The 20,202-nt window shown below is 35.8% G+C and overlaps 1 protein-coding gene across 10 annotated transcripts in view; it reads right to left on the bottom strand.

Annotated features, from left to right (window-relative positions):
* Positions 1-831: 831 nt before the first annotated feature.
* The window catches only part of BRD9 (bromodomain containing 9), a 27,401-nt gene continuing 8,030 nt past the window's right edge, over positions 832-20,202 (bottom strand). For 2 of the 10 annotated variants that reach the window (XM_075142889.1, XM_075142893.1), the window contains 12 exons: positions 18,283-18,393; positions 17,342-17,517; positions 14,120-14,252; positions 13,414-13,489; positions 11,883-11,978; positions 10,457-10,589; positions 9,550-9,661; positions 6,412-6,450; positions 5,862-5,933; positions 4,380-4,482; positions 2,560-2,727; positions 832-1,802 (listed from right to left, as the gene is read on the bottom strand). In XM_075142889.1, coding sequence (XP_074998990.1) covers positions 1,702-1,802; positions 2,560-2,727; positions 4,380-4,482; positions 5,862-5,933; positions 6,412-6,450; positions 9,550-9,661; positions 10,457-10,589; positions 11,883-11,978; positions 13,414-13,489; positions 14,120-14,252; positions 17,342-17,517; positions 18,283-18,393 — 1,320 coding nt within the window. In that variant the 3' untranslated portion in view covers positions 832-1,701. Of the gene's footprint in view, positions 1,803-2,559; positions 2,728-4,379; positions 4,483-5,861; positions 5,934-6,411; positions 6,451-9,549; positions 9,662-10,456; positions 10,590-11,882; positions 11,979-13,413; positions 13,490-14,119; positions 14,253-15,093; positions 15,223-17,341; positions 17,518-18,282; positions 18,394-20,202 lie in introns of all 10 variants that reach the window. The other 8 variants (XM_075142883.1, XM_075142885.1, XM_075142886.1 and 5 more) reach the window with 8 other exon arrangements.

Genomic DNA, 20,202 nt, shown 5'->3' with positions numbered 1-20,202 from the left:
AGGATGAATTGCAAAACCAAGATACTTACATCAAAGGCAGCTGACGTGGGTAAGATACTTACCTGATTTATCAAAGTATCATATAAAAAAATCCATGTTTCTGTTCAGTATTAAGGCAAGACACAAGAACAATGTACTGGCAGCATGAGGGATATGCTGCAGATTTTTGTTCTGAGAGAAGCGTAGGTGTCAGATCCTTCGCAATTGAGACAGCTCATAATTACAAAGGCTTTGCTGTCAAACTGTCTTTGCCAGACAATGCTGATTTCAAGAGCTCCTGTTCCATGACCCTCACTATTTCCAGCTCCCTTAATTGTTTTGCAAAACTGACTGACTGGAGGGACTCAGAAGTTTTTGATCCAGTTCAGGTGGAAGTCCCACAAATGACTTGTGGCAACAGAAAGAGGCAGCAGTTAGCGTATAGAGGGGAAATGGCAGCCGCCAGTTTCATAGCTGTTTGAACATAAAATGACATGTAATAGCTAAACAGAAAACACATATCCCTAAGAAGTGGGGTGGGGGAGGGGCTGTGAAGAGGCATTTCGGAGGGGGAGGGAGAGGAAACAGTCCAGACCACAAATACCTAGTTTAAGTGAACAGATCTTCCTATTTAGACTTTATCAAGACTTTGATATCAGTTATCTGACAGACTTCCTTGTTGGTTCCTAGAAATTCAGTTAATTTTGTTTACAGCTACATGTGGCATGATGAAATTTATCTTTTGAAGCAGCACAAAAATTCAGACCAAAAACTCCTAGTATTTCAGACCTAGTAAAGATAAGGAAGCAAATTTTCTCCTGGCAAGAACAAGATATTTGCAAACATCAAAAGTGGTTTTGTATTTTTATTAATATTTACAAAATATTGTAAATTCATAACATTTGTCCAGCTTGTACATATCAACAGTACAAAATCCCCCAGTTACATCAGTACTGAATTATAAAAGTTTTATTTTACAATTACGGAAAAGCACACCTTATCCAGTATTTTTTCCATCCAAGTAAATATACACATCAAATTAAAAAATAAGTATTATATTTTCTTTGTGTTTCAAGACACAAGGGATCACAAAAACATCCATCTTTTTTAGACCCAGGGTAGAATTCTCGTAGTGAGTATTTTAATGCAACTACCAAGTATTATTACTCTCAAATTAAGCATTCTCTAGAGTGATTAAAAAAAGATTTAAAAATATGGGGGAACAGAAACAACTTTGACAGATTATTAGGGTTAGGAGACAGGAAACATAATAATGATCACAATTCATGCAGTTCTGTCACTGCTGAAATAAAATATTCCTCCTTGAAGATGTTCAAGTTAAGACCTGAACAGAATTGGTAGATAACTCTACCAGAAACATTTAATGACTGCTGCCATGATACTGGGAAAATGATCACTTTTTAGTTTCTATAAAATACAAAATTTTCTAACACATTATTTGTTGTTTTTCAGTCAAGATTCACACACCAGTAGACAATGATCTCCCTCAACAAACAAATCAAAAGCAGGTTTTGGTACATTGCTAACAACATGATGTAGTAAGTAGGTTGTTTTTTGTTTGTTTGTTTAATCCAGCATATATGATAATATTATATAGGATCCTCATAGAAAAGAGGACAAAACTGAGGTTTCTGCCATGGACAAAAACTTTATAAAAACATAATAAAATTAAAATACAAAATAGATATAATACATGTCAGATTAATTAGTAGTGGCATTTGAGGTTTCTGGAGACTGAAGAAATTCATATGGATCGTGAACCATGTCTTGCTGTTCTCCAACACTCAGACGAGAGGGGCTTCCTGTAGAATGTGGGGAAAAAAAGATCAAAACCTTAAAAAGTACAGTAAAATAATGGAGATATATTTACGTATACAAACAGCATGGTTATTTCACATGTTCCTTTCAGACTTTCAAATCAAGACAGACATTTAAATGATATTTAAACAGGAGATTTTGAAAGAGAAATTGCAAGATTCTTTCAGTAATTTAGATCGTTTTTGAAAAAGCAGTCATTATTCTATTACTGAGTTGAAAAATTACACAAAATGTAATTAAGTATCATCCAACCAACATCTTCTACCTTCTCAGAAATGGCACCAAATTGTTAAGTGGTATGTTACCCTATCATCCTGTCTTATCACTGAATTTTACAGCTGACAAATGGAAGGCTATTGTAGAATCCCACCTGTTACTTGCTGCATACAACTATGCTGAAGTAAAATAAAAGTTATATACTCCTTAGTATTTCTAAGAGCATAAAATGCAAGTGCATATAGGGATTTGCCAGTCAGTACCAATTTACTTCACAATTACTTCAATCATGCCTAATCAAAAAATAACTAACTACAATTAGTGTCCTTAATTCCACAGGTCAAAACTATGTCGTCTTAGTTGCCTTCGCTATGCATATTTAAAAATTAAAACATGATCCTGTAGTCAGCACACTGTTTTATCAGAGTAGTATCATGCAAAGATTTATGTAAATTAAAATGTAAGTTTTAACCAGTTTCAATTAGAGCAGAAGTACTGCAACTTCTGTGACACAGGTAACTTTACCAAGATGATGTTGGTCTCTTTCAGAAGTATTGGAGAGGGAACTCAAATTGGATGAAGGCCGGGATCCCACTCTGTCAGCCTGAGCTTCATGCAGGTCCTGCAGCAGCTTAGTTGTTTCATCCAGATGTAAATGGTTATCATCATGATCAAGCTCCTTCTTCACTTTCCCTAAGGGCCACCAGTTACCAACCAAAACCCATAATTAGCACATGCAGATTGACTCATGAATTACCAAGTCGCTATAAAAAATTCTAAAATAAATTAAGTGTTGTCTATTACATAAACAACCTCAATCTTGCATTTTCCTTTGCACTTCTAAAAGGCAACAGCTGCAAATCTGTTTTGAGTTTCAAGAAACACATGTTGAAATGCATTTGGCGATATTGGAGGATGAAGGAGAGTGCCATGGGAAATGGCTGAAACTGAACTGATTCCCAGTATTTAAACAGCTATAAGAGCTGAATTTGTCTGTTAAACTCCAGACATAGAATAACGCATATAGTTTGCAGCAAAGGAGAGGAAGTCAGTAGAAAGATTAATTAAATATCTAACTTAAAATACAGTTAAAATAGAACATGTAATTTATGCAGGTGAAGAAATCCACATCGCAGAAGGTTTTAAGAACAGTATCTTCTCCAGCTACACTGATTTTATAGTAAACAAAATAAAATTGTGAAATGGGAAAGAACTGGAAGTGTGTGCCAACATATGCTGTTCTTTCATCTGAAGAGTTAAAAAAAATTTCCCTCAACTTCAAACAGGAAAATAAACTCCCTTCTCTTTGGACTGTCTTCAATGCAGACCTTGCTAACTTTGCAAGAATTACAATATGAAATAATGCCACAAACTCTCTCTAGAAGCTAAGTAATCTAGAAGTATGATTATTTATAGAAAGATCAAAGAAGAAAAATATAAGCAGCTTTCAGTGGAGCAAGAAATTAATAGTAAGATTGATACGTCTAAACATTATGTATAAAAAAGATATTTATTAATTTTTTACTGAACTGCAATAAAATTAGTGTGTGACAGCATAATCAGAGCTTACAACTGCTTTTCAAAGAATACTGCACCTATGGGAGAAATCTGTAGAAATCTTTTTTTTTTCTTTAAGCTTTCAATTACTTTGGTTATGTTTTATAATAGGTATTTTGGCATCTTTCACATTCTGAATTAAAAGTATCTTAAACCATAAGCAGTATTTTTTGTTTCATGATGACATTTTTGAAGACATTTGACCAGCTCAGCAGCCTGCAGAAATGGGAACATTACTTCTTGTAATATTTAAAGAAGGATACCTATCAAAGACGTGTATTTGAAACAACATCCTAATACTTTTATACAACTGCCTTATTTGAAGCTAAAGTCTTTCCAACACCTGAAGTTTCTTTTGATTTTTGTTTTGGGACATTCGAAGTGGTGATATGATTGAGCTGCACATACTTACCTACTTCCCAAGTTATTTCAAAAGACAGCATATGAAGCAATAACATTTCTGAGCCAAAGCTCCACACTGATTCTTAAAATTTACGTTACTATGAACACATAAAAAACAAGCAAAGCTATCAAAATTGTGAGGTACAAATACTTTGGTTTTTTCAGTGGTACAGGAAAAATTAGCTTGGCTAGCACATGGATGTCTCAAAGGAAAAACAGATTAAGGTTTCTTTTATCTTGTACCAGCTCTACACTTTTACCTCTCTCAAATGTAGACTTATTACTACTTTTTGAACTACTTTTTTATTCTTAGCAAATCCAGCTATTATTTTGCCTAAATGGTACAACTAAACCATAACTGATGGCTTGCATATTTAATTACTTACCTAATGAACTTAACATAGAAATATCAAGAGATACATCTGAATATGGTTTCATAGAGAGAAAGTCTAAGTCAGAAGTGTTACTGTCTCCAGCAGATTCTCCAACCTATTAAAATACAAGGAACAAAGACTAGCAATAGTGATAAGTTGTCATAACAACTTTTTGATGTTTAAGGTAAACGCATGAATCCATACTCTCAAAAGCGTGCACCACAGCACTTGAGACTGGAGCATCCATAACCATCTTGGCTAACCTGCAACTCACAGGCAGCTCAAACATGGTTGCAGGACAGACCAGTCATATGAATGGCAAAGGATCTGTAGGGTAGTCTAAATATCTTTCATCTCATCATCCAGGACTGTTGAAACCAACATTATCGAATCCTCTGGAACTCAATTATATGCTCAGTTCATGCCTGTCCCATGGCAGAACCCTCGCGGGGGGAAACATTATCAGTATGCCCCATCATCAACCCCTCCCAGATCCCCTTTTCCCTCACCTTCTCAATGCAATACTGGATTTATTGGAATTTTTAGTATGTGACTAATAAAACCAGTAGGGTGGGCCACCCTATACACAGTATCAGCTGGAGCTGGTCTCTCAAGTATTTTTTCTATACGTTTGGATAATGAAATACAGCCTGCACTACAACAATTTCATTTTTTCCATACCTGTTGCAATACTGCTAAGAAATGACAAAAAGTAAGAGATCAAAGTAAAAGTTGTTAAGCTTCAAAACACATTCTAACAGAATTCTCTGAGGTTGCCTATTCCAGCAGGAGGAATAAGACATGCAGGTAAATACACAACCAGGTATTATCTTTTAGAAATATGAAACTTAGCACTTTCATGAATTAACTTAACGAGTCACCTTCTAGAGAAATACAAACCTTTCCACAAAACATGAGGAATATTTATAAAATTATAAATTTCATTAGTTTCTATAATGTAATCCATATAATTTTTATGTGAATTGCCATGGAATTCAGTGCGTATCTTCTGTTGTCACAAATAATTTGCAAGATAAACCCTGTACCACTTAAAGAAAGATTTGATTAGTAGTTATGAAAGCATAAGATACGCATTATTTACCCCTACTTTCTAATAGACATTTTCAATGGATGCAGTAAAACTGATAAATACTACTGGTTTTTTCTACTTTTACAGCTGTTTGAACCTCAAATATTCATCAGCAAAATATCTTTCAGATTCCTAAGTGGTCTTTCTGTCTCTGAGATTTAGTTATGCATGCTGAATTAAACTAAAGAATACAGAACAACAGGACAAACAAAGCCACTAAACTAAAATAGACTGAATGTCAGAGAATCCATTTTAAGTACTGGAAACTTATTCTAGATACTGTAATTTTAATCTTTACCTCAGAGTATGTACATCCTTGCACTAAAACAAAATGAATGTCTCAATACTCCCTTTTTTTGTTTGTTTGTTTGGTTGGTTTTTTTAATACACACAAACCATTTTACCATAATCTGTTTGGAAGAATCCGGACAGGTATTACGCAACTTGTGTTCTTCTTTTATTAGGACAGGCAGAACCTAGAGAACCAAATCATATTTTAGATCTTAACATTTCATAGTTTATACTTATGTTTCCCAAGAATACTCTTAGTTTGTGTAATTTACTGGCTTACCATAATCAGATCCTAGGCCACCACAGAACACTATCATGTTTTCTGATATTTGCATAGAACCTTTACAAAAAAATAAAGACTAGCTCTTCTCTAATGGGTGACCATATACATTCATGTAAACAATTTAGAACTAACCAGGATAGCCTCTTAGGACAATCTCTTTAGGACTAATCTAACAGCCTCTTCTTTATCACATGCTTCACTTACCAATCTTTTCAGTATTATTATACAGAACAGATGCATATTAAATAAAATTAGGAATTAGAATGTTGGAAGCCTAGAGAACATCACTTTCTGTGCTTTAAATGCCAAGACACTTTTTCCAGTAAAAAACAAAACAAAACAAAACAACCAACCCCAGACTGAGTATCAGCATAACTTACTTTAACTTCATCCAGTGGTTTTACTGGGATGTTTCGCCTCTGGAAGGAAAGAATACTAACAATTACTTTTATTCAACGTACGAGAAAGACCTCTCTCTTACACAATTTCAAGTATATTCAAACTTCACACACAAAATGAGGCTAGAGACAGCTAGCTTTTCACATATCTGTAATGCAATTACAATGTAACAGTTTGTCCTGGTTTCGGCTGGGATAGAGTTAAATTTCTTCCTACTGCTGTGTTTTGGATTTAGTATGAGAAGAATGTTGATAACACACTGATGTTTTCAGTTGTTGCTAAGTACCCTCCTAGTCAAGGACAGCTCCCATGCTCTACGAAGTGCACAAGATGGGAGGGAACATAGCCGGGACAGCTGGCCAACGGGGTATTCCATACCATGTGACGTCGTGCTCAGTATATGAATGGTAGGCGTGATCCAGGAAGTAGTGATGGCTACTTGGTTATCAGTCAGTGCGGGTGGTGAGCAATTGCATTGTGCATCACTCATTTTGTATATTCTATCATTATTATTATTATTTTCCCTTTTCTGTTCTATTAAACTGTCTTTATCTCAACCCACAAGTTTTTCTCACTCTTACCCTTCCGATTCTCTCCCCGTCCCACTGAGGGGGGCAAGGGGAAGGGGCAGGGAAAGTAAGCGAGCAGCTGCGTGGTATTTGGCTGCCTGTCAGGTTAAACCACGACACAGATACTGTTTTGAAATATTTTAGTATTATGCATTTTAACTAATCGTAGTCCCCTTACACTATTTCTTCTGCCCGTGAACTTTATATTCAAGTGCAGTATCATAGTCATTACCTCAGTAACTTCTGATTCCAAATCATTTAAGGTTGCACTTTCAGATATATGCTTACTCAAATGTAGCAGCACAAAATACTCAAGCATAAAACACAATGGCACATCATCACTGAAACACACTTAATTGCACAAAATCTGTATATACCCACATATGTCACAACTGAACAGCATTGCTAAGTGTAAATAGCCAGAAATTCTCATTTGGAACAACATTCATAGAACAAGGTGGCAAAAAGGGAAAGGCACATGTTTTATTTTAAAGCTAAGTTCAATATGTTGTACACACACATTTCTAGATGTAGAAGAATATTCAAAATACTGTTTCTGAACTTTCGAATTTTTTTGAACTAATCCTTTACATTTCTTCCTGTTTCATATACAATCTTTTTCCAGTAGGGACTGGAAAAGATACCCAGAAAATTCTGAAGGATCCTCTGTATTTTTCATTCTATTGTCGCCTTTTCCCCAAACATCACCCACCCTATTCTACTTCTAAGTCTGCAGAGATTTAGCATAATCTCATTTCCACCATGTCAGGACGTCTGAGTACCTTCCATCCTCCCCCCTGCCTCCCTTTCTTTATTCTTGAATCATTCAGAATGTCATCATTTTAAACAGCAGACAATTATTTCAACCTAAGAGTGGTTTTCAGAGTGAAGATAACATGAAACAAGATTTTGCAGTTCCTGGTAGTCTATTTTGTCTTGGGAATGCAAACATTCCCACTAGAATTATAGACACTTCTGAGAAAAATCTCTTCTCCAGTCTCAGTATGAATCTCTTAAGTAAAGTGCTTTTGGAAATAAGTTTGAAGTTTTTCCTTCAGACGTACTACAGGAGTTGAAAAGTTAGCACTGTTGGGTAATAGATACCTGTACAGCAATATTAAGCTATTCTCCAATATTGTTCCAATGTTCCAAATAATTAATCCTTCCACAAGGAATATATTTTGCATTTAAATTAAGAAAAAAAAAATCCTTAACAAACGCATTACAATATAACTCAGAAGCAGATATGTAAGTCATGGCGTTGAATGACACGGCTGCCCGAACACCATTCAGTTGGTTGGTCCCTCCCCCCCCCGCTATGTTGCACCCCCCTGCCTCTTCCTTTCTGCAGTCATATAGTGAACCACACTGGAGAACTGATCTAGCTGGATAAAAGAAAAGGATTACTTCTCTGCTGATTAATTCAGTTTCTAATTTGGTTCACTGCATGGTTGCATAGAATCATAAAATCGTTTAGGTTGGAAAGACCTTTAAGATCATCAAGTCCAACTGTTAAGCTAGCATTGCCAAGTCCACCACTAAACCATGTCCCTAAGCACCACATCTACATGTCTTTTAAATACTTCCAGGGATGGTGACTCAACCACTTCCCTGGGCAGCCTGTTCCAATGCTTGATAACCCTTTCAGTGAAGACATTTTTCCTGATACTCAATCTAAATCTCCCCTGGCGCAACTTGAGGCCATCTCCTCTCGTCCTATCACTTGTTTCTTGGGAGAAGAGACCAACACCCACCTCGCTACAACCTCCCTTCAGGTAGTTTTAGAGAGCGGTAAGGTCGCCCCTCAGCCTCCCCTTCTCCAGACTAAACAGTCCCAGTTCCCTCAGCCGCTTCGCATAAGACTTGTGCTCCAGGCCCTTCACCAGCTTCGTTGCCCTTTTTTGGACGCACTCCAGCACCTCCATGTCCTTCTTGTAGTGAGGGGCCCAAAACTGAACACAGTATTCGAGGTCCGGCCTCACCAGTGCTGAGTACAGGGGCAAGATCACTTCCCTAGCCCTGCTGGCCACACTATTCCTGATACAGGCCAGGATGCCATTGACCTTCTTGGCCACTTGGGCACACTGCTGGCTCATGTTCAGCCAGCTGTCGATCAGCACCGCCAGGTCCTTTTCCACTGGGCAGCTTTCCAGTGGAAAAAGCTCTTCCCCAAGCCTGTAGCGTTGCATGGGGTTGTTGTGACCCAAGTGCAGGATCTGGCACTTGGCTTGCTGAACCTCATACAGTTGGCCTCCACCCATCGATCCAGCCTGTCCAGGTCCCTCTGCAGAGCCTTCCTACCCTCAAGCAGATCAACACTCCCGCCCAACTTGATGTCATCTGCAAACTTACTGAGGGAGCACTCGATCCCCTCATCCAGATCATTAAAGATATTAAACAGACCTGGATGAACAGTTAGCATGAACAGCTAAGCCTGCACTGCTTAAACTGACAGTGGAAAACAAAGTATCTCATACAATACTAAAAAACAGAAATAGGTCCATTCTTATTTTGGTGAACTTGTGACATTTCTGTGCATCAAGGACACACCTGCTTTAGCTGATAAATAGTTTTGGAATGATCTCCACTAGTGATCTGGTCCAGAAGATCATCTACTATTTTCTTGCTGTAATTTCCAGCGTCCTTCACAAATTCTTGTAAGCTAGTAGGAATGGAGATATAAGCATTACAGAAAATGTTTACTTTTGTAAAAAAATTTCAACTTATAATATGATTTTCCCCAACTACGCTGCATTACACCTACATTTTCCTTGTTCTTTTACTCTTTTATGCTTCTTCAGAAAAGCAGTTAAGGCCTTCCAGATAGGGTTTTTTCCCTTCTCTTTTTTTTTTTTTTTTTTTTTAAATGGAAGTAAATGTATGTAGAAACTTGTTTTTCACAACTACCAGCAAATTTTCACTTCAACTATCATTAGTAGTGGGTTAAAAAGAAACACATAGAAAAGAAAAAACCTTGTCATTAATTCTTTCCCCCCAAGATTAACAATTTAATGTTAAGTGGCATTTTCCTTTTCAAGTAGCTTTAACTGTTTTGAAACTCCTTGAAAAATATCACTGTTTTAAAGTCACTGAAATCTATTACTCGCCTATCTAAACCTACTTAGTGCTGGGTTTAAAGCAAAATGCTAAAATCTTTAGCAACCTATAATATCCTGTGGTCAAAGACCCTAATAACAAGATCCGTAACAGCCTTCCAAGAAAATAGGGTAACTTAAAAGTGCAAATGGAAAAAAACAAAACAAAACAAAACAAAACTAAACCCCAAAAAGACCCCACCAACCAGGATGAAAGCTAGCTTCAAGTTTTATAGTGAGTTATTTTTAAAATAAGTTTTAGAAAAAATATCAGGATTTGGAGGCTCCTAGTTGACAATTTAGTCCAAATTGCTTTTCATAAAATCGCTAGAAGTTAGGTCTCCTAACAAGGAAGCGCTTACCTTAAGGCACACTGTATTCCAGTTTCATCACCATATGCTGAGTACAGGAGTTCCATTTCATCTGATTTCAAATCATGAAATATAGAGTTGTTTTGCATGGAAGGTGCTGTACTAGCACTTGTAAGAAAAGTTACTAGACAGGTGGAAGAAAGAGATGACAAATGATTAACACAAGTGTAAAAGATCACTTGGGGGAAAAAAAAGAAAAAGAAGGTTTTGTTTTCTGAAACAGATACAGAAAATGCAGTGTGGTTTTTCCTCCAATTGAAATCAAGAGCTGTATGTCAAGGACAATTCCAGACTCTACAATCAGCGCAACTATTTTAACCATATAAATAAACATATTTACACTACTGGAAAATAAAGAACTAAGTTAACTACCCGACTCCAACAAAAAAAAGATTCATCCCCCCCACGCCTTTTTATATTTCTGCTTTTTGCATGTGTCTACTTCACTGTTGTTTGCCAGTTGTTGTTGTCGTCAGTTTCTGGACAGCAGTTTAAAAGCTATTAAAAATGTCAGTAATACTAGAAAAAAAATCCACAGTTTGTGAAATCCTTGTCATATGATACAAAAATGCAAATGACCTGTCGTGGTTTAATCTGGCAGGCAGCCAAATACCACGCAGCCGCTCACTCACTCCCTCCGCACCCCCAGTGGGACGGGGAGAGAATCGGAAGGGTAAGAGTGAGAAAAACTCTTTAATAGAACAGAAGAGGGAAAATAATAATAATAATAAATAATGATAGAATATACAAAATGAGTGATGCACAATGCAATTGCTCACCACCCGCACTGACTGATAACCAAGTAGCAATCGGTACTTCCTGGATCACGCCTACCGTTCATATACTGAGCATGACGTCACATGGTATGGAATACCTCATTGGCCAGCTGGGCTGGCTGTCCTGATTATGTTCCCTCCCATCTTGTGTACCTAGCTCATTCAGTAGGCATGGGAGCTGTCCTTGGACTAGGAGGGTACTTAGCAACAACTAAAAACATCAGTGTGTTATCAACATTCTTCTCATACTAAATCCAAAACACAGCAGTAGGAAGAAATTTAACGCTATCCCAGACGAAACCAGGACAGACCAAAAGGTTTATTTCTCAACTCTAAGCACAGTTGCTCAGGAAAAATTATTTCCTCCAGAGAAAATGGAATACCATTATTCGAAAGCTTCTAGTGTGGCTATTACACTAAGGCAAAACATTAATCCATAAACTCCTAATTAAGTTATGTTTAATAAGGAAAAAAGTAAATTTAATTAAAACTGCATTCTACTGTAAATGGAATAATTGTATATTATAGAAACAACCAAGTGACCTTTCATTTGGAGACAGGTATAATCTGAAATTATTTTCTATCAAGAAATTGCTCAAACTTAATTAACACAAAGTTAAAACATTTTCTTTGGCATTTACCTTTATTTCTTCGTTCATCTTTAAAGCCCAGTGTAGTGAAGCCAGGTAATAATTTGCTTGACAGTGAACTCAGATCCACTGGGTGAGTCTCTTCCTCTAATAATTTGATTAAAAGAAGATGATAATTTTTAGAAAAACATTTCATGTTTAAAATTTATGGTGAATATTTCGATTTTGCTATTTTAAAAAGTTGCAGTTACTATAAAGGCTAAATGTCTTTTAATCTGTACATTTTTATTAAGGATAGGTAGTGTAATTCAGGTTCTCTAATCCCAACAACATTTAGGACACTTCCAGTTATTTTGAATCTCTCTGGCTGTTATGGAATCTAATGGTAATTATGCTCAATTACTGAACAACAAAAAGCAAGTTCATCCGTAGAACCTTACTAGGAAAAAAAAAAAAATAAATTGCAACAAAAATTCAGATTCTGCTATTAGCTGTAAATTCAGTGTAACTAGTCTTAACTATAAAAAACAATCAAAAAACATTCTGGAGCACAGAAACATCAGGAAGCAGTAGAGTACTTTACAGCACACAGTGAAAGCTTGCTCTGCTCCCATTACCATCACTGTCTAAATTTTCAGTGGCATATTTCAGAGGTATTAAAATCACATTCACTTTATTATTTGACTTTTTCAGAAATAGGTAAGGGCATAATGGCAGCCGAAATGCTCAATTTCATTCCAGAAAAATTTACTAGCAAACGAAAAGGAATTTTGACAGTAATAGAGTTACAGGCTTGTATCTCCCAATCAAAAAATCAACAGAAACGTGACTAGTCAAAAGGGTTCATGCATTTATCAACGCAACAGTAGGTAAGCTGTGAATGAATTCCAATCTCAAAAGGTGCAGAGAACGAAGTGCTAAATCAACATGACATACAGCATAAAGACTATGACATTTCATTACAAACTTTCAACATTTCTGCATTTTGAGCTCAAAACTAAAATAAGTGGAAAGCATACGACAATATAAATAATTTATACTAGTAACACAAACAAAAACCCACAGAAAAGATCAAGGAGCTAAAGAGAAACAATTAAGCAAAACCTAATTAACTTAAAACTGAAATTTAGCAAATAATTTAAATTAGGAAATAAAAAAAGGTAAAAGATGATTCTGAATTTGCATCTGTGCGTTGCACATTTACACAGGATTACAGCGCTTTCATTCACCTTTTGCCTATTAGATTTTAACACTACAGGGTACTTGGAGCAAAAGCCTGTCTTCCAAGTTCTCTATAAAGTTGTAGCCATGTATAAGTGCTTATAAATAGATATTATTTTACCTTCTTACTGTTAGTATCAGTAAAACAGAGCATCTGGAGAGTGAAAATTTGAAAGGCAAAAAGAAACATCTTATATTGGAGATAATAAATATAGTTGGGGAAAATGGTTTGGGGAATAATTTTTTTTTTTTTTTTAACACTCACGTGTACTACACAGGATCTGTATGTACAGTTAAGACTTCAAAATCTGCTAGAACATTCAACATTAGAAATGTTTGCTTGAAAGATTATGGCATTTACCTTCTGCTTCTGGATCAGATGAATTTACTACATTAAATAATAAAGTTCCATCTCCATTTTTTTTCAGATAACCAATCTGTAAATAGAACCACAAAGATATAGAAGCAATCATCCAAAACAGTCCAAACTCAAAGGAGGAGTTGCTTACTTAGACAGAAAACTATAAGAAGCATTTTAAGCTGTATTCAGATCCTGCACTCTGGTATTCCCTTTTTAATACAGTAAGTACAAAACGACACGAGCTTCTGGACTTCTCATTGAAAACAGTAATTTAACACTTAAAAATTCCCGAATTCCTTAGGTTGGGAGGAAAATCCCAATAACCCTTCAACCTATGCCAAAGTTTGTTTTTTCTGAGGTTGCAACAATAAGAAGAGTGTGATGCTATTTTAATCACTTTCAATGCTAAGGGTTGCAATTAGGGAAGCCAAATTCAAGACGGAACAACATTTCCCTGTTTTCTGTAAGTGAATTTCTAAAGATGTTAAACACACAATACAACTTCAGATCCATTTGGGACACCCTACAATGGGCTTCAGTGGGAACTAAATGGTAGACAATAGTCACATTGGTATTCCACAGAGAGCATACATCCTAGATGCTATAGTCTCAGAAAACGTAATACTAAAGCCTGTTTCCTAAGATGAAACAAAGCATTCAATAGTCAGACATAAAATGGAATTGTGAACTTTGTTGTGCAGTAGACCTTGCTGTTGGGCAGATATCGATTGATCCTATCCCGAGCTTCATCCGCTGCATGTTCCACTAGTGCCAGGACATGTTCTTCAGCAGTGCTATCTGTCAGGCTGCACGCATTACCCTCAGGTTCAAATATGCAACTAAGAAAGAAAAGAGGGGTAGCTGTAGAAATTAAAAGCTAAAACAAAACAAAAGGCTGAATTCTGGATTTGCTAAATAGAACAATCAGTCCCACTCCTCTCCCAGTACCAGTCTACTTCAGCATTGAAGTGGAATTATAATCATATTATGAAACTGAAGTTTTGCAGCAGAAGCTGAGAACTACCAAACTACTGAACTTCAAAAATTTGTTTCTGTACCTTGATGAAAATAGAGGAAGTATTACAAAACAGAGACTGGGAGTAAAATTGCATTAATACAAGATGAATGTTGTATGCGTCCTTAGACTCCCATATGCACAAATTTCCTATTTTCACACATTCCACATAGAAAGATGCAGAAAAGAAATTACATTATGAGGGAATGGAGACTGTGTAACTCTAATCTGAGAAAAAAACCCAAAAAACAGGCTGCATTTATGAGGATTATGTCATTTAGTTGCTTGTAGAAGTAGGACACTGCTCCCAGTCTAACAGGGAGTCCTTTAATTCCTGTTTGTTAATATTGGCAACTAGTATTCCTAATTAGTATCAATCACACCATTCCTTCTCATTGAAATTACAGAATTTAACATTTATCTTTCAGTAGATCCCTTTTCATTAAAGCACCAAAACAATAAAAACATAACAAATAAGCATACCTAAGATGGAACAGGACATATCTTAGCTATTATATAAAATCAGAGAAAGGTAGTATTATAAGGGGAAGTGTGAAGATATCATAAGACATGGCAGTCTTCATTATATTATATATTTCAAATAAACTTTGTACATCAAAATCTTTCAGGGCATTATATGGACATTAGACACTAGGGCCAAACACCTTAGGTACTGGGTAGAGCATCTCCTCACACCAAATCCATTTCTCTCTCCTGGGGTATCTTCTTCCATTTGCTTAGCTAAGAATTTCTCTCTGTATAGAGATTCAGATCCGATACACAAGAAAGTTTTGCTATTAAAAACAATAAAAACATCACAGGATCATACTATTATGAGACAAATCTGTTACACGATTTTTGTTTCATTGAAACTTTAAGAAAGGGTGTACACAGCAGGAAACTCCTCAACAACTGGCACTTTCTATCACACTCTAAAGAATACTTAACAGACAAGAATTTTGAGAGAATGTTCAGAAGGTTGCAACATCCTGGACAAAATTTTCAAAAACTACTTAGATATTAGGATATCCAAGTGATCAAGTCAGTTTTTAAACTACAGTATAGAGATTTAAACTGCTTTAACACTTTGCAAACATTGATTTCAGCTCTTTCTCTGTTTAACTGTGAAATAGGAAGGCAAAAATATCTGCTATTAGGTTTGATTCTCCCCCCAAAGCTCCTATTGTACATCAAGAAGAATAATATCTATCCTATTGATGCCAAAATACAAGTGTTTAAAAAGTCAAGTTAATTAGAAAAACCAAATTAATTCCAACTGCTAAAGCTACATAAACATTGAAAAAAACAGGAAAGTAAATTTGTACCACAACTGATTGCAAGGAAACTGGTATCAGGATAAAATTAAAGGTCAGTTATTTTTAACTATCTGAATTGTATGTTAAGGTAGATATTAAAGACAGAACAGTACTATATTGCTTGGCAGTCTCAATTTCTTGCTCTGTTAGCTATATGTATTTGAAGGCGAGCACACAAAAAGTGGCAAAGTACAAAGTTACTCCTGTAATGGAGTTCATGTAAGAATTAATCAGAAGAGAATTATTATTCTGGGCACCATACAAACCAAATCATCATATCTTCTAAAAAAACCAACCAAAGAAAAACCAAACCATCTCCCCCCAATCAAGTCTTGTTTACAGAAAGGTACTTTCAGTTAATTCCTATACACAATCCATTAAACAAAAAACAAATTACACTTTGATAATTCTCCACGATTCAGCAACAGATATGTTTCTGTATGCGGACAATAGAATAGTTCCAGCCAAAAAAATTACTCAGTTTAGAATTATTTTTGAAGATACATGTTGCAGTCTCCTATTTCCACAAAACAACTACATTAAAATACTACTTCTTCCATCAGACATTAAGCAAGATTACAAAAATGCTTGAAGTGTAACAAAAAACATGCGGCTGATTAGAACTCTAAAGTTCACTTTCAACAAAAATGAGAGAGCATTGAACTTGAAATAACAAGTTACATTTCACTTTTTTTACTTTGGATGTTTAAGAAAGAAGCCTGCAGAATATATCTACATGATCAGATTATTTAAGACATGACTAGCAATGCTCTGTTACAGCTTTATTTTCATAAAATTCCAGTTGATATAATGCTTTACAATTTAAATTCAACATCTATCCTAGGATGCCTATGTAAGAACACTGAACAACATAATTCACTTGTAAATCTCAGTTTCTGCTAAAATCGCCTCATAAAACAGAAAATAAAACCCTTTCATTTGACTAAAATTAGATTTTAGCCATAAAAACGTGACTTTGTGACACAGGGGTGCCTATTAGCTGGAAGATAGCTATTGCACTAGCAATGTTTTTTACAAAGCTTAATAAGATTTCATTGGGAAGATGTTATCATCTGCTCCAGAAATAATCTCCTGTACCTCTATATTCTACCAGATAAGACTAAAGTTAAATAAAATCATTTACTGATCTGGGACCACTTTGGCCTCCCAGAAAGATCCTGTTAGATTTTGATACAGTCAATCATTTTAGAAAAGAGAAGAAGAAAAGAAGAAAAAAAAAAAAAAGGACAAAATGCGAAAGGTATTTGTGGCTATGTTAAAAATGAAACCTCATGAGAAGAAACTACTCATTATTTAATATAGATATAAAGGAGGATAAAAATATCTATATATACATTAACTGTAAGTGTTTAAAAGAATATGCAGTCATTCTTTGAATTGTTTGTTTCAAGTTGGGAATCACTGGGTTATTAAACTAGTTCTATAAATAAATAAATAAAAGACAATAAAATTGCCCATTTATCCTATGGACCACAAGGAAAAATGCTGAAAGAAGGTTTTTTCCTCAATTCTTTCCTGCTGTCTAATATTACAAAAGCTGCAACGAACTAGTAAGCATGCCCATTAAAACCTTTACCTAATAACTTCCTTATTTTGCTTTTTGGATTTCTTGGTAGTCTCTGCTTGTACAGGAACAACTTCAGGGACAGGTTCCTCAACTGCTGTGTCTTCATCACCCAAAAGAGCTGCCTGCTGAGAAAAATCCATGTCCTGCATAAACGACATGCTGCGCTTCAAAGCTAACAGCCGTTCCTAGAATCAGAAAGGACAGAGCGGCAGGGACTTAACCTTTCCCTCATAGCCAAGATGCTATGATAATGGGATGGGATGGGAATGGCCATGGCCTTATTTTGTTCTTAATGCCTCGTTTCCAATGGCGATGCAACATGATTTGGTCATGGTAGCATGGCATCAGAATTTCTGCAGCCCAACTATCAAGAGAGAAACAAACAAAAAAAAAACTGCATATGCAAAGACAACTGCCTATTTTACACAAAACTTACCATAACTGCAACACATGCGCGCGCACACACACGCACACACACAGAGCAGCTCACCAAAATAACTTCGTTTTACAAGCCAACAACTGTATTTGAGTAAAAAGTGTGTTTGCACACGCGCATCTGTGAAACCCCTGAAACCTCCCCACCTCCAAAAAAGAAAAGCTTTCTTGTTTATGCAGAAACAAAACTTAAATGAGATCTTGTTTTCAAAGTTTCAGCCAGAAGCAATATTTTACAATTGGGTTTTATATACGTGGATCTTAATTGCTTCCACTGAGGCCAGTGGAAGAAGCTCCTACAGACTTCAGTGGTGCATATAAGGTTGAGAAGTAAGGGTGTGGTTTTAACAAGAATGCTATCAAGCCCTTAAATATAGCAGCACTAGCAGGCACTGCTATAATTAATCACAGATGGATGAAGTAACATTTATCATTGTTACTAATTATGTTCCTTTTAAGTATGAAAATAAAACCCCCAAAGAGTTTCTGCTTTTTGTTTTTAATAGGTCTCTTACTTTGCTCATCATCTTAAAGCCTGTGTGCAGTATCTTCTTGGCTAGCTTGTAGTAAACAGTATCTGGTCTGTTGTAAGTCATTGCATTATCACACATCAGTTTAAAATCTGCCTGTAAAATACAAAACAAAAGAACTTTTAAAATTTCAAACTCCTTTGTTTGTAATTCCTTTGTTAAATGACTGGAAGATACCATTCCATCATGGCAGCTCTGTGAAGAACACAATAATATTTTAGCAGCAGGCTCATGGAGTAAATGCAAGCCAAAAGGTAACACAGAATTGCAAAGGTTTGAGCACTTTTTGCTTCTTCAAGATGCTCAGTTTTGTTTGGAATTGGCTTTTTGGTTATTAAAAAAAAAAAAACACCACAACACTTTTCCCTGAATGCCAAATGTAACATTTCCTCCTTATGCAAATGGACCAAACAGAAGAAATGGAGTAATTAATAGGAGGACTGAGACACCAAAGTAAGTACTTTTTGGTGGTTTTCCCACCTTCTAAATCAGAATAGACTTGAGAAATACAATCAAAAAGATACAAAGTGTCTTACATATAATTTTAATTCTAGTAATTTGACCACTTCTTCAGTCACTTGCACTAAAACAAAAACAAAAAAAGAAAACTTCAAAGCATAGGAAACAGCCTTCTGGATGCTCATCACATGTAACAAAAGAACAGAGCAGCCAAGCCTGATTTTGTCTTCTCCTTTGAATGGTTATCCGTCATACATAATTTCAAGTAATTTTTACTGATGCAAGTTCCCAAAACAGGTACAACACACTCCACTGTAAACAGAACCACAAAAATTTGTTGCAGATTGCAAAAGCTTTTTCTAGGGTGCCTTTTTTCTAGTCATGTGCTACTGATCTGTAAAGCACAGAAAGCATTATCAGAAGCTCTATGAAACATTGAATTAAAAAAACATTATTATATGCCTCTGAAAATTCCTGAAGTTGGCAAATCAATAACCAAGAATCATGCAGTAGTCTTTCCAGGCACTTCACAAATTGGATCCTAACAAAATAAACTGGCACCTGATTTAAGAATATAATATATTTTTCTCTCTTAATAACTTTTCAATATTTAAACAATGATTGTTTAAGCAATTAGGTTTCATTTATTCTGTAGACATAAATGCAAATGTTTTTTGTGCATGAGTCCACTATATTTGATGATGACTTCACTCTGTGCAAAAGTGTATGCAAACACAATGGTATGCTTTTTAAAAAGTTAACCCATTGAGTTTACAGATCAGCGAATAGATTTGCTGAGACAAAGATTTTTGAAGGTTACTATAGCGGTTGGACATAGAAGTCTTTCTACAGACTTTCTCTGGCACCCAATGGTTACAAAAAATAAGCTTGCCCTTCTGCAATCCTGATCAGATTCTCTAAAAACAAAAAATCGTTTTATTTCCTGTTTCCACACAGGGGTGTCAGAGCAGTGCTCTTTTAATCATTTAGTAGTTGTCATCAAGCAAGTCTGTGACTTTCTGTGGCATTTAAGCCATCTGCCTTCACTTAACGAGACCATCACAAAAACAGAAATTGAGAGGGTGACATGGAGGAGCAAACTATGAGCCAACAATCAGATAAAGAAACCCATGCGAGCTATACATCTAGTGATGGCCTTTGACGTGCTGCACTAAAGGAGAGAGAATAATCTTTTGTTTGCCCAACTTTGAAGTAAACTCTTTTTTCGGCAGCAAAACTGATAAGTTTTCTGCAGCGATTTCCCCTCTTCTAAATGCAGCAAATGCGGATTCTTGCGGATTCTACCCTTAGGCAGATTATTTATCGGCTTGTGACTAGCTTCAGGTAATTATAATAGGTATATCAGAAATGAAAGATAACCCTTTGAGCAGGCCTTGTTTTAGAGGTCAAAAACCTATAAACTTCATTTCTGTATTACACAGAATT

The sequence above is a fragment of the Calonectris borealis genome, chromosome 2, assembly GCF_964195595.1.
Source record: "Calonectris borealis chromosome 2, bCalBor7.hap1.2, whole genome shotgun sequence".
In the NCBI taxonomy this organism is placed as follows: domain Eukaryota; kingdom Metazoa; phylum Chordata; class Aves; order Procellariiformes; family Procellariidae; genus Calonectris; species Calonectris borealis.
Note: the sequence above shows the minus strand (reverse complement) of the source record. Positions and strands in the feature narration are given on the sequence as shown.